The 15,481-nt window shown below is 59.7% G+C and overlaps 1 protein-coding gene across 4 annotated transcripts in view; it reads right to left on the bottom strand.

The window, feature by feature from the left end:
* Positions 1 to 2,902: 2,902 nt before the first annotated feature.
* The window catches only part of CEP170B (centrosomal protein 170B), a 35,864-nt gene continuing 23,285 nt past the window's right edge, over positions 2,903 to 15,481 (bottom strand). For 3 of the 4 annotated variants that reach the window (XM_054530591.2, XM_024231545.3, XM_063715758.1), the window contains exons 13-19: positions 14,064 to 14,307; positions 6,519 to 6,678; positions 5,988 to 6,131; positions 5,804 to 5,892; positions 5,263 to 5,356; positions 5,053 to 5,104; positions 2,903 to 4,931 (exon numbers count right to left, since the gene is read on the bottom strand). In XM_054530591.2, coding sequence (XP_054386566.2) covers positions 4,684 to 4,931; positions 5,053 to 5,104; positions 5,263 to 5,356; positions 5,804 to 5,892; positions 5,988 to 6,131; positions 6,519 to 6,678; positions 14,064 to 14,307 — 1,031 coding nt within the window. In that variant the 3' untranslated portion in view covers positions 2,903 to 4,683. The remainder of the gene's footprint in view (positions 4,932 to 5,052; positions 5,105 to 5,262; positions 5,357 to 5,803; positions 5,893 to 5,987; positions 6,132 to 6,518; positions 6,679 to 14,063; positions 14,308 to 15,481) is intronic. The other variant, XM_024231548.3, reaches the window with a different exon arrangement.

Here is a 15,481-nt window from a genome sequence, read left to right as displayed (position 1 = left end):
TACACGTGCCTGTAATCCCAGCTACTCGGGAGGCTGAGGCAGGAGAATTGCTTGAACCCGGGAGGAGAAGGTTGCAGTGAGCCAAGATCACACCACTGCACTCAACGAGACTCCATCTCCAAAAAAAAAGAAAGAAAGAAAGAAATTCCCTTATAATTGATAGCTTAAGGAGGAACTTAAAAGTATGCCACAGGCTGCTTCTGGCCGTGAGCGACAGGAGTACAGGATGGGTTTGCCTTCTCACCTCGGACAGTGAGAAAATCAGACCCAAGCTTTGCAGTGGGAGGGGAGGCAGGGCTGCGGGCTGATGGTGCCCTACTCATCGGCAGTTCCCTTCTGAGGACCATCTAGTGTCCTGTGCACCACGAGCCTTTCTCCCCCAGCCAGTGCGGGTGCAAGCATTTCCAGGCCTGTGTCACATCCAAGGCATGCTCGGCTCCAGCGTTCTGCTGGTGGTTTTCCTGCCTCCCCAGCTTCCTCGCATGTGTGCTGGGGGTCCTCTGCCGGCGCTGGGGCTCTGTGTGTGCTGCTCTCCTCACCGCTGCTTCACTCTGCAAATTCCAGTTGCTTTGGCCTCCCCAAACTCTGATCTGGGCCTGAACTCGGCAACATCACCAAACTCCGTGGGAACCGCTCCGCGCTTTGGCCTGCAAGCTATGCCGTGAGCAAGGCGGGCGGTCGGGCTCACCTCATTTCTTTCCTTCCTTGACATCACGGTCCTGTGCTGCCTGCTGTCCAGTGTCTGAAAACTGCCGTTTCACATATTTTGTCATTTTCTCACTGTTCAAGGTGAGAAGGCAAATCCATCCTGTACCCGTTACTCACGGCCAAAAGGAGAAATGGCCTGTGGCATGATTTTAAGTTCTTCTTCAAACTAAATCATGACAGCCTTCTCAGTAAAATTTTATTATATTTGAGAGTAAAAACAGTTTACTGTCTTTTTTGTCATAATTTGAATGTTTGGCCATCATTTCTTTGAATTTTTCTGAAAAATTTCTCTGAAAAAGCCATTAATTTTTGCATGGAAAAGGTGTGGGCTTCATTCTGTCTAATGGTTTCTTATATTTGTCACTAGCAAGATTAATTGGACACAAACCACATGGGTGCTTCACTCACTCCTGCAAATGACCCAAGACCCAAAGCAGGCCCTGAGCCACTGAGCTCCCCTCTGTCCCGCAGGGATCTCTCTCCTCAGCTCCAGCTCCCTGACTGCATCCCCAACTGTCACCTGAGCATCTCACCCACTGTCCCCACATCGGGGCCACTTGGGCCAGGAGCTGGGCATGTCCTTGGCCCTCTCTGCCCCTCTGCTGGGGACCCAGCCCCTTCAGGCTCCAGCCTCTCCACACGGCCTGTCTGCCCTCCACCGCCTCCTCCCGCAGCCCCTGTGCCCTCACTCCCAGTCAAAGCCCTCCTCACTCTGACTAGACAAGGAACAAGAGAAGCTCGCACTCCTTAGGGGAGGTCCTGGAATGTTGAGCCCACCAAACCAAATCACCGCCCACTGGCCACTTGGGCCCAGCCCCACCCTAGGGCCGGCACACCCCCTGCACCTTCCACAGCCACGGGCCCTGGGATGTCTGTTCAGGCTGACTTTCCAGCAGGCCCTGGGTCTCTGGGAAGGCCCGTTAAGGGGCCCCGCTCAGAAAGCCCTCAGGAGTCTGCTGCCCAGACTAAGGTCTCACTACCTGGCCTCACCCACAGTCCTCCCTGTGGCCTCCCATTAAGGGGGCCGGGCCAGCGGTGACCACCTCAAGTGTGGCCCCGGGAGTGGCATTCAGATGGTTCAGATGGCAAGGCAAGGCATGGAGACCCCGAGTGGCTGCATGAGGCCTGTGGAGCCCTGTCCTCAAGTTCTTGGTGGGCCGCTCGGCTCAACCACCCCCTTGCAAACTCAAATGCATCCCCAAGGGCGAAGGAGGGTGGCATCATAAAGGCAGCCCACCCAGGAACATCTAGCCATGTCCTCTCCATGGCCACCACAGGGAGTGGAAGGACAAGGGGCTGGGAGCAGCCGGATGGCTGGGCTGCGGAGGTAAGAAGCCCGCCCTGCTACTCCTGCCAGGGTCTCAAAGTCAGCCTCGCTGAGGACCTGAGCCACTGCCTGGTAGCCTGGCAGCCCGACAGCACATCAGTACCGTGGGGCCCGCCCTGTGGCTGGAGGTGGACAGTGACCTCTGACACCTCCAACAACCCGGGTGTGATGGGTGCCAGTGATGTGATGTAACAACCGGCAGTGGGTGCCCTCCAAAGCCTTAGCAGGGAGAAGGAACTGGGGCGGGAGGTGGCGCTCACCACACGGCAACTGTGTGCCTGCTCACTGCCTATTTTTATGCAAGATGAGCGGAGTTTTAAACAGTGCTCTCGGCCAGGCGCGGGGGCTCACGCCTGTAATCCCAGCACTTTGGGAGGCCGAGGTGGGTGGATCACGAGGTCAGGAGATCGAGACCATCCTGGCTAACACGGTGAAACCCCGTCTCTACTAAAAATACAAAAAACTAGCCGGGCATGGTGGCAGGTGCCCGTAGTCCCAGCTACTCGGGAGGCTGAGGCAGGAGAATGGCGTGAACCCGGGAGGCGGAGCTTGCAGTGAGCCGAGATGGTGCCACTGCACTCCAGCCTGGGTGACAGAGTGAGACTCCGTCTCAAAAACAAACAAACAAACAAACAAACAAAAACAGCGCTCTCGGATGCTGTCTCACTGAACAGTTTTCATAAATTAACTTCTGTTTTTAGGAGTAAACATCTGGAAATGCTGCTTTCTAGCCCAGGCCGCCCCCTGGTGGCAGCATCTCTGAATTGCAGCCTCCCCTGGTCTGTCCTATAGGCAGGGCCCCACCCACCCCAAACACCAAGGATAGAGAAACAAGGCCAAGGTGACAGGCTCCAGCGTGCTGCCATGTGATAGAAGAATGATTTATTAGAACAAATTCCATGACAAATCATATAAAATAACCATTTTCCGAAAGACAGCCACAAGACCACCTGAGAACGAATGTACAGTGAACCCTCCGAGAAGCCCGGCAAACAAGGACCAGTTCCCAGGCAAAGGCTGGAGGGGGAGGAACAAAGGAGCTCAGCGTGGGGAGGAGCAGGAACTTGTGAATTTAAAACATTGCACAGCCACTGCCGAGGGGTGGGAAGGCGCCGTGGATGAAGCGTGACCACTTCATGTCCAGGGGCAGGCAGGGTGGGCAACTGGGGCATGCGGGGGTGGGCAGCAGCCCGGTGGCCCGGACTAGCACCTCCTCCATACAGACAGCAGGCTCTTGGGGCGGGGACCAGGGGGGGACACCTGCCACCCCCAACCCCCCTCACACACACACGTAAACATCAGGTGGGCCGCAGGGCTCAGAGGAACAGAACCCGTACACCCAATCCCAGATCAGCTAAAAGTAAACAGGGGACACACACCACCCGCTTCCAGCCTCCAGTCCCCAGTGCTGCTCCCCCAGCAGCTGGCCCTGTCCAGGTCCGACTCTCATACCAATGCCAGGCGGGGTGTGGAGCTCACCCACGCCAGTCTGGTCCAGGTGGGACACCCCCACGTCCACCCCCACCAACCACGGCCAATGGGCTCTTTGGCTTAGAGGCTCCGGCAACACGGGCTGCCCCAGCAGGGGCCACGGCAGAGGGACCAAGCTCTGCTCACCTGCCATGTTCCCAGCTGAAAGAATCCTGAGAAAACAACAGTTCCTGGGCCCGTCCCTGTCCCCATGCCCACTTGAGGCCTGATGGCGTGAAGCCAAAAGGGGAGGGCGTTTGGTGCAGGCCAAGCTGCGAGCTTCCGGAAACCCGGCTTCCAGTCACTTTGGTCGTGCACTCACCCCCGCCAGAAGGGCTGCCATACACCCGGCTGCACCCGGGCCCTTGGAAGCCCAAGTACAGAGGCCCACAGCCCCTCACGGGGACATGCCCTGCAGTCCTCACGGTGCAGCGCGGAGGCGCCTGGACTAGCTGTGTGCATGGGAGTGGGGGGGTGTCCGCACCTGTGTGCATGGCTCAGCTCTCAACAAGCCCCGGGTCCATACCCAGGAGGGCTCCACGGGGCAGCCCCAAGCTCAGTGGGTTTGGCAACTGTGTTGGCACCAAAGGCTGGAAGCAGTGGGGCTCCTGCCTATAAAAGGCCTGGGGTCAGGTGGGAGCCACCAGGGCAAGTGCCCTGCCATCTTAGATAGTCCCAGGAACAGGTGAGCCTGCCCAGCTCCATGTTTGGCACCAAATGACCCCACAGTCGACCTCTCTTCCTCTGCCTGGCCGCAGGCCAGCACAAAGGGATATGGCAGGTTAGTGCCTGGCAGAGCCAGTCAGGCCTGGAGGGGGCACCCGCAACGGCACCAACAACTCTTTCCTTTAAAGCTAAAGACAAAAATAACAGTGATGAAGAGGAGGCGGGGTAATGCCCTTGAGGGCTTGACCTTGGCAGCAGCCTGGCCAGGAGCTGGGCCCAGAGGCCTGCAGGGGGCGAGGAGGGGTGGGGGTGGCCATGGGGCTGGACAGGGTGAGTAGGGTGCTGGCTGGGAGCTGACGAGGGGCAAGGGCATGGGAGGCACCCGCCCACGGGGATATGGCACATGTGGGGGTCTTCAGGGAGAACCACCTGCGGCCAGGCAGGCGGGCGCACGGCGGACGGAAGGCAGAGACGCACACGCACAGGGAGGCCGGCCTGGCCAGGTCTGGGGCCTAGATCAGGAACCTCTCGGCATCAGGGAGGAAGGTGGGGTCCGGGAGGCTGGGAGGCCCACAGCTGGCCCGCTGTGGGAAATTCCTCAGGGGCAGGGCTGGCAGCAGGGCCTCGGCTGAGGCGGGTGAGGGTGGGCTCTGGGCAGCCACGCGGCCCTTCCCCAGCCCCGGCTGTGCAGAGCTGGCCAAGCTCCTGTTTCCTGTGAGCAGGTCCAGGCTCCCACTGGGGTCCACGATGGCGTTGATAACTGGAGGTGGAGAGGGAGGGTCAGGCTGCAGATCCAGTTCACCTGCTCCCACCCGTGAGTCAGGGCTCCCCACAAGGCCCTGTCAGCCTCCCTTGCTGCCCCAGGCTTGGGCCACACTCACCTTCCAGCTGTTTCTGCACCCGCCTCAGTTCCTTCAGGATGGAGCTGATTTCCTGGAAATGTGGCAGGAAGGGAGGTGGAGCCAACTTCTGAGGGGCTGCAGCCCTGCCCTGGGGCTCTGTGTACAGGAGCTGGGACAAGGTTTGGGGCCAGCCGGGCAAAGCCAGGCTGGCTGGGGGTGGGCCAAGGGGCACGGGGCCCTGGCACTCACCTTGTTAGATGTCTTCAGGATGGGCACCTCGTTCTCGGCGTTGATCCTGGCTTCCAGGTCCTCCCAGGCTCTCCCTGTGTTCTGAAAGAGGATCCTGTCCAAGGTAGGGGGAGGCAGAAATGGGGGGACAAGGACAGGGATGACAGAGCTGAGGCACAATTCTCCCAGACCTCCCCTGCCATGGTGAAGTTCATCCCAGCCAACCTGGGCCTAAGGGGGAAACTGAGGCCTGATGCATGACCTGGGCTGACAGGCACCAAAGTCCCATCTGTGCCTGACACTCGGCGGCGGGGAGGGCTGGGCCCGGGATGAGGGCTAGAGGAGAAGGGGAGGAAGGGCCGCCGTGGAGGCGCTGGCTCCTCTGAGTTCAGGGTCTGCCTGCTGGGAGCCACATACACGTGCACACGGGAGGGCGGGCTCCACAGGTGCACACGAGTACCCATGAAACCGCTGCCCTTGAGGGATTCAGCCAGGCCTGAGTCTCAGCTCACGCAGCTGTGCTGGTATCTGGGCGTCCACCTCAGCCGGGAAGCCGACTCACTTCATCTTCTCGGCAAGGTGCTCTGTGTTCTCACGGATGGCCTGCGACAGCTGGGACACCGGGTTCAGCATCAGGTTATCGAAGATCACCTGCAAGAGCCCGGCCTCAGCATGGCCCCGCCCTCGAGGAGCCCCGCCCCTGCTCCCCCCCACACCCAGCTCCATGGCGGTAGTGGGCACTGTGCCTCCTCTCGGTTCCGAGGCCGCGTCTTGTTGGCCAGGGCGTCCTCACAGCTGTCGTTCATGTTCTGGTCAAAGTCCCGAGAGTTCAGCGAGCCGGGCGGCACCTTCTGAAAGTTGAGGCTGGCCTCGGGGATGCGCTGCACCAGCTGCAAGAGGGAGGGCCGGCACTGTGGGCCCCGGGCAGAGGCTCCTGCCAGGCTGTGGCTGCACCTCCCTGCTCCGGCCCGGCAGGTGGACAGAGCACACCCACCTCCCATCTGTGCAAGGTCCCTCCTGTGCCCTTGCCCCGCCGTGGAGGCAGCTGGGCTGGGGATGATGGCACAGTCAGGCCTGACTCAGGTGCCGCGAGCTCCCCAGACCTCGAGCTCTTTGGTGGCCATTTGGGGCGCTGACCCAGGGGAACATGCTCCAGCTCACCAAGTGGGGATGTGCAGCAGGGCCTCAGCCGAGGAGTGCAAAGGGCTGTGGGGACCTGGCCTGACCCTCCTCAAGGGTGGCTCTGGCACAGGGGCCTCAGAAAGCCTGGGGCTCACCTCCTCCCGGGCAGAGATGGTCGAGGCGGGGGTGCTGGGCATGGTGCTGAGGGAGGCGCTGTGGGCAGGCTCCGAGGAGCCCAGTGTGTCACCGTCCCCAGCCACATCATGGATCTCCCGGGCTAGGATGGCCACGTCCTTCACCAGCGTCTGGCTCAGCCTGCAGCGGGCAGGAAAGACGGCAGGTTCTGCACAGAGGAAGTCGGGGCAGCAGGGGCCAGACGGGCCTCAAAGCCCCTCCCAGCTCCCAGGCAGCTGCTGGCCAGAGGTGGGGCCTGGGGGAGGTGCTCCCCAGCCTGGCCCCAAACACTGGCCTAGCCACTGCTTACACAGGCACTGGCCACGGCCCCACAGGGAGGCCCAACTCCCCACAGCCACAAGGAGGGATGGTGGGGGGCTGGGACGGAGCCTGAAAAGAAGGGGGCACAGAAACCCTTGCTGGCTCCGGGGCAGGCCACACCTCCTCCCTCTCCGGCCCCCCAGGGCCAGCATCACAGCTGTGGGGCCCAAATGGAATGGATGGGACTCAGTCATAGAACGTGTGGGTGCCACGGGCGCCCAGCTCTGCAGGCAGAGAAACTGAGGCAAGGAAGAGAGTGGGCTGAGGTCACAGAAACTAGAACCTGCCACTCCTCACAGTGAGGGTGGGGGCTGGGCAGAGGGTGGGGCTCGGCACAGGGTGGGGCAGGCAGATCCAGAGAGGCAGGGGACCCCTTGCAGGCCAGTGAGGCCAATGGCAGCTCAGCCTAGCCCCCTGCTCAAGCCTGGCCAGCTCAGTCCCCCTAGGATGTGCCCAGGGGGCACAGGCCTCCACCCTGCCGAGGTAACAGACACTTCCCAGTGAGGACAGGGGCCTGCCGGGCCCGTGAGCAGCTCCCAGCCCTCTGCTGGAGCGCACAGCCTCGTCACCTGTCCTGCCGGCCCCTTAAGCACCTGGGCCACCAGCAGGTCCTGCCCCACTTAGGCCTTCAGCCCAGGCCTTGGGGACCCAGGCTCCCTGTCACTGTCAACCACCCATCCTCATGGGGACAGGCCCCACCCCAAGCCACCTCGGCCCCCACACTGGCAGTCACCAAAGGAACAGACCACCCTGAGGGCCCTCCCCCTTCCCCTACCTCCAGCAGCACCACAACCCTCGCCAGACACTGGCACGACTGGAGAAACAGCCCCAGCACCCTCTGTCCAGATGGCCTTGCACAGCCCACTGGCTGCCCTGGCCCCACTCAGGACTGGGTCCTAGCTGGGTCCACCCTTCCACATCAAGACAAAACATGGAAGCCCTCCCTCCACCTCTGGGTGACACCAATTGGCACATGCCCCTGGCCCTCGGGCCCCTGCCCAGCACTCCCTGGCCTCCTGCCCCCAGCATGTCCCCTCAGGGCCCCCACCCAGAACTCTCTGGCCTCCCGCCCCCAGCACATCGTATGCTCCAGCTCACCCACCGTGGAAGGCAGAGAACTCCAGAAACCCACATGGGCCCCCCACGTCCCCTTCTGCTCTCAGACCTGGAAGCACCCACCCCCTTCTCAGCCAGGTGCAGTGTCTCTGTCCAGAGCCCCAGCCCTGTGCCCGCCTCCTCCGCTGATGGCAGCCTTCTTCCCTATGCTCCCCCAATACCTCAAGCATCCCAAGAGCCCTGTCCCCAGTCCCCATCCTTCCAAGCCCCCCAGGTCCTCCCCACCAACTTCATGCTGCTCACAGCCTCAGGTGCCTGCGCCTCCACCCCAGTGCGAGCCACTCTCTAAGGGCCGCCTGCTCCTGGCCACCTCTTTCCAGGTCCCTCATGGGCTTCAAGCTCAGCATCCTCCACAACAAACACTTGCCATCCACCCTGGTCCTGGGACCTCCCCTGCCTGCCCCACAGCCTTTCAGGGCCTGCCTTTGCAGTACTGACCACTGCTTGGCAAAGACCACCCTCACTCCTACCCAACTCCCTACCCCATCCTCCCCAGCACCTGGCCTGGAGAGGGCCCTGTAACTGAATGACCATGTGAGGGAGTTCATTTCTAATAAAAACCTTTGAGAAGGCCTTCCTTGTACTGGAGGTCTCATCTCCTGGGAAGATCTGCAGCCACCCACCCCTCCATCCACCCACTCACTCATCCATCCATCCATCCATCCATCCATCCATCCACTCACCCATCCATCCATCCATCCATCCATCCATCCATCCATCCATCCATCCATCCACCCACCCACCCACCCACTCACCCACTCATCCATCCATCCATCCATCCATCCATCCATCCATCCATCCATCCACCCACCCACCCATCCATCCACCCACCCACTCATCCATCCATCCATCCAACCATCCACCCACTCACTCACCCATCCATCCACCCACTCATCCATCCATCCATCCACCCACCACTCATCCATCCATCCATCCATCCATCCATCCACCCACCCACCCATCCATCCATCCATCCATCCACCCACCCACTCATCCATCCATCCATCTACCCACTCACTCATCCATCCATCCATCATCCACCCATTCACCCACTCATCCATCCATCCATCCATCCGTCCACCCACCCACTCATCCATCCATCCATCATCCACCCACCCACTCACCCATCCATCCATCCATCCATCCACCCACCCACCCACCCATCCACCCACCCACCCATCCATCCACCCACCCACCCATTCATCCATCCATCCATCCACTCACCCACCCACCCACTCACCCATCCATCCATCCATCCACCCACCCACTCACCCATCCATCCATCCACCCACTCTCATCCATTCATCCATCCATCCATCCACCCACCCACCCACTCATCCATCCACCCACTCATCCATCCATCCACCCACTCACTCATCCATTCATCCACCCATCCATCCACCCACCCACCTACCCATCCATCCATCCACCCATCCATCCATCCACCCACCAACTCATCCATCCTTCCATTCATCCACCCACTCATCCATCCACCCATCCATCCACCCACTCACTCACCCATCCATCCACCCACTCACTCACCCATCCATCCATCCATCCACCCACCCACCTACTCACCCATCCATCCATCCATCCATCCATCCATCCATTCACCCACCCACTCACTCATCCATCCATCCACCCACCCACTCATTCATCCATCCATCCATCCATCCACTCACCCATCCACCCATCCACCCACTCACTCATCCATTCATCCGTCCATCCACCCACCCACTCATCCATCCATCCATCCACCCACCCACTCACTCATCCATTCATCCATCCATCCATCCACCCACCAACCCACTCATCCATTCATCCATCCATCCATCCACCCACCCACCCACTCATCCATCCATCCACCCACTCATCCATCCATCCATCCACCCACCCACCCACCCATCCATCCATTCACCCACTCACTCATCCATTCATCCTTCCATCCACCCACCCACTCATCCATCCACCCACTCACTCATCCATCCATCCATCCATCCACCCACTCACCCATCCATCCATCCACCCACTCACCCATCCATCCGTCCATTCACTCATCCATCCATCCATCCACTCACTCATCCATCCAGTCATCCATCCATCCATCCATCCATCCATCCATCCATCCACCCATCCATCCACCCACTCACCCATCCACCCACCCACTCACCCATCCATCCATCCATCCACCCACTCACTCATCCATCCATCCACCCATCCATCCATCCATCCACTCACTCATCCATCCATTCATCCATCCATCCACCCACCCACTCACTCACCCATCCATCCATTCACCCACTCACTCATCCATTCATCCTTCCATCCACCCACCCACTCATCCATCCATCCATCCATCCATCCATCCATCCACCCACTCACCCATCCATCCATCCACCCACTCACCCATCCATCCATCCATCCATCCACTCACTCATCCATCCATCCATCCACTCACTCATCCATCCATCCATCCATCCATCCATCCATCCATCCATCCATCCACCCATCCATCCACCCACTCACCCATCCACCCACCCACTCACCCATCCATCCATCCATCCACCCACTCACCCATCCATCCATCCATCCACTCACTCATCCATCCATTCATCCATCCATCCACCCACTCACTCATCCATCCATCCACCCACTCACTCATCCATCCATCCATCCACCCACTCATCCATCCATCCATTCACCCACCCATCCATCCACTCACCCACTCACCCATCCATCCATCCATCCATCCATCCATCCATCCACCCACTCACTCATCCATCCATCCACCCAGTCACCCATCCATCCATCCACCCACCCATCCATCCACCCACTCACTCATCCATCCATCCACCCAGTCACCCATCCATCCATCCACCCACCCATCCATCCACCCACTCACTCATCCATCCATCCATCCATCCATCCACCCACTAACGAACCTCTACTACCCATCCACCTATTCATCTACTCACCCATCTACCCATCCATCCACCTATTCATCTATCTGCCTACACATCCACCCACCCACCCACCCTCTCCCATCCATCCACCTATTCATCTACCCACCCATCTACCCATCCATTCACCCACCCAGCCACCCACCAACCTTTCCATCCATCCTTCTATCCACCCATACAACCTCCACCCATCCATTCATCCATCCACTTATTCATCCATGCACCAATCAACCTGTCCATCCATCCATCCGTCCATCCATCCACCTACTCACCCAGCCATCCATCCACCCAGCAACCTATCCATCTACCCACCCACCTGCCCATCCATCTATCCACCCACCCACCCTCCTATCCATCCATCCATCCATCCATCCATCCATCCACCCACCCACCTACCCACCCACCCAGCCAGCCAGCCAGCCAGCCATCCATCCATCCATCCACCCACCCACCCTCCTATCCATCCATCCATCCACTCACCCACCCACCTACCCACCCAGCCATCCACCCATCTACCCACCCAGCAACCTATCCATCTACCCACCCACCTGCCCATCCATCCACCCACCCACCCTCCCATCCATCCATCCATCCATCCATCCATCCATCCATCCATCCATCCATCCACTCACCCATCCATCCATCCATCCATCCATCTATCCACCCACCCACCCACCCACTCACCACTCATCCATCCATCCATCCATCCATCCATCCATCCATCCACCCACCCACCCATCCATCCATCCACCCACCCACTCATCCATCCATCCATCCACCCACCCACTCATCCATCCATCCACCCACTCATCCATCCATCCATCCACCCACCCACTCACTCATCCATCCATCCATCATCCACCCACCCACTCACCCATCCATCCACCCACCCACCCATCCACCCACCCATCCATCCACCCACCCACCCATTCATCCATCCATCCACTCACCCACCCACCCACTCACCCATCCATTCATCCATCCATCCACCCACCCACTCACCCATCCATCCATCCACCCACTCTCATCCATTCATCCATCCATCCATCCACCCACCCACCCACTCATCCATCCACCCACTCACTCATCCATCCATCCACCTACTCACTCATCCATTCATCCACCCATCCATCCACCCACCCACCCACCCACCCATCCATCCATCCATCCACCCATCCACCCACCAACTCATCCATCCTTCCATCCATCCACCCATCCATCCACCCATTCACTCACCCATCCATCCATCCACCCACTCACTCACCCATCCATCCATCCATCCACCCACCCACCTACTCACCCATCCATCCATCCATTCATCCATCCATCCACCCACCCACTCACTCATCCATCCATCCACCCACTCATTCATCCATCCATCCATCCATCCACTCACCCATCCACCCATCCACCCACTCACTCATCCATTCATCCATCCATCCACCCACCCACTCATCCATCCATCCATCCATCCACCCACTCACTCATCCATTCATCCATCCATCCATCCACCCACCCACCCACTCATCCATCCATCCATCCATCCACCCACTCATCCATCCATCCATCCATCCACCCACCCACCCACTCACCCATCCATCCATTCACCCACTCACTCATCCATTCATCCTTCCATCCACCCACCCACTCATCCATCCACCCACTCACTCATCCATCCATCCATCCATCCACCCACTCACCCATCCATCCATCCACCCACTCACCCATCCATCCATCCATCCACTCACTCATCCATCCATCCATCCACTCACTCATCCATCCAGTCATCCATCCATCCATCCATCCATCCATCCATCCACCCATCCATCCACCCACTCACCCATCCACCCACCCACTCACCCATCCATCCATCCATCCACCCACTCACTCATCCATCCATCCACCCATCCATCCATCCACCCACTCACCCATCCATCCATCCATCCACTCACTCATCCATCCATTCATCCATCCATCCATCCACCCACTCACTCATCCATCCATCCATTCACCCACCCATCCATCCACTCACTCACTCACCCATCCATCCATCCATCCATCCATCCACCCACTCACTCATCCATCCATCCACCCAGTCACCCATCCATCCATCCACCCACCCATCCATCCACCCACTCACTCATCCATCCATCCACCCAGTCACCCATCCATCCATCCACCCACCCATCCATCCACTCACTCACTCATCCATCCACCCAGTCACCCATCCATCCATCCACCCACCCATCCATCCACCCACTCACTCATCCATACATCCATCCATCCATCTACCCACTAACCAACCTCTACTAACCATCCACCTATTCATCTACCCACCCATCTACCCATCCATCCACCTATTCATCTATCTGCCTACACATCCACCCACCCACCCACCCTCTCCCATCCATCCACCTATTCATCTACCCACCCATCTACCCATCCATTCACCCACCCAGCCACCCACCAACCTTTCCATCCATCCTTCTATCCACCCATACAACCTCCACCCATCCATTCATCCATCCACTTATTCATCCATGCACCAATCAACCTGTCCATCCATCCATCCGTCCATCCATCCACCTACCCACCCAGCCATCCACCCACCCAGCAACCTATCCATCTACCCACCCACCTGCCCATCCATCTATCCACCTACCCACCCTCCTATCCATCCATTCATCCATCCATCCATCCATCCACCCACCCACCCACCCACCCAGCCATCCATCCATCCATCCATCCATCCACCCACCCACCCACCCACCCAGCCATCCATCCATCCATCCATCCATCCATCCATCCACCCACCCTCCTATCCATCCATCCATCCACTCACCCACCCACCTACCCACCCAGCCATCCACCCATCTACCCACCCAGCAATCTATCCATCTACCCACCCACCTGCCCATCCATCCATCCATCCACCCACCCACCCTCCCATCCATCCATCCATCCATCCATCCGTCCATCCATCCATCCATCCATCCAGCCAGCCAGCCATCTGCTGTACCATCTATCCACTCAAGAAGGGAGCTCCCAGCCTGGTCCCTGCCCTCAGGGTGCTCTCACTCAAGAAAAGGCACTGGCACCCAGTGGATTTACTCTGAATGGGTTACTCACCTGGCTATCTCCGCAATCTCTGCTGTCTGCACGATGAAACCATAAGGGTCAGGCTCCTCCTCATCGTCGTCCGTGTCCCGGGGGCCGGGGGCCCGGGAATGAGCCCGGCTGGAGCTGCCAGCCCTCGGGGTCTGAGTGGCTGTTGAGGTGTGGGAGCGTGTGTGTTTGGGGGAGCCGTGGCGGGAGCCGTACTCCTCCTCAGAGGTGGACGTGTAATCCGAGCCCTGCTGCCGGCGCCTCGTGTCTTGGTGAGTGAATTGGTTTTAGAAGCAAGAACAGAACAAAGCAGCACTCAGCACCCTGTGGCAGTCCCAGGGTCCCTCTGGGAGAGGGCTCAGTGCTGCAAGGCTGGGCAGCGTCGAGGCTGGTGCCCCCACCCAGTAGCCCTTCATTGAAACATCAACAGCTGCTGAGCTCCAGGGGCCACAAGGCCCCCACCAGCCCAGGGGCACACGCGGGGAAGGCGGCCTGGTGCTCCCAGGCCAATGGCTGTGACCCGGGAGCAGTCTGCACCTGATTAGGTGGGAAACCCCCTTACAGGTGGTGGGAAAGCAGTATCTGGCAGACCCCAAAACAGAGTAAACCTCCCCACCAGGACCTGCTGCGACCCAGGCTGGACCACACAGACAGGCAAGGACCAGTCAGAGCCCAAGCAAGGCCACTGCAGTCCCTCCCTGCTGCCTGCTTGAGTCTGTCAGACCCAAAGCTTCAGGTTCCACTCTCCTGGGCAGAGTCCTGGCCTCCTCACCAGCCCCTGCTCTGAGCCCGGCAGCAGCTGCGCACCTGCACTGTGGGGGGATGATGGCGAGCCGCATGCTTGGGTCAGACACCACCAGTGCACCACGTCGGGTAGGGACAGCAGGCTCCACCAAGCAGGGGTGACCCTTGGCCCCGCCCCACCCCTTCCTCCAGCGAACCCTGCCCCAGCCTCCAGCCACACGCAGGGCCTGCCCAGTGCAGCCAGCAGTTGGGGCGGGGCTGTGGGAGGATGCTGGGAGTCGGGAAAGAGGCTCCACTGGGATCGTGGGTGGGTAGGTGGGTGCACAGGGCAGAAGGCAGTAGCAGCAGCACCTTGGCCTCAAACCAATCCACTCGCAGGACAGCTCAGCTCCCTCGGCGGGCGGGGTGGGCCCCGCTCTGCAGACGCGGATGTCCGGCCACCCCAGGTAGGAGGCCAGCTCTGGTGGCCACAGAGGACCATCCCCGCTTGCTGTGCCCATGGACATCTGGGGGGCAGGGCAGAGCTCTGCTCACAGCCCTCCCTCCCTCCCCGGCCATGGGGCCTGTGGGCCCAGAAGGGTGTTAGAGCAGCTATCAGCAGAGGGCACAGGTATGCTTGGCACCCTTCACTGAGCCACGGTACTGTGGCAGAGATCCATGGGAGAGCCCTCCCCAGGCCTAGGGCCCCAGGCCCACGG

This window comes from Pongo abelii, chromosome 15, assembly GCF_028885655.2.
Source record: "Pongo abelii isolate AG06213 chromosome 15, NHGRI_mPonAbe1-v2.0_pri, whole genome shotgun sequence".
Lineage (NCBI taxonomy): Eukaryota > Metazoa > Chordata > Mammalia > Primates > Hominidae > Pongo > Pongo abelii.
The sequence above is the reverse complement of the archived record's forward strand: the minus strand, read 5'-3'. Positions and strand labels throughout refer to the sequence as shown.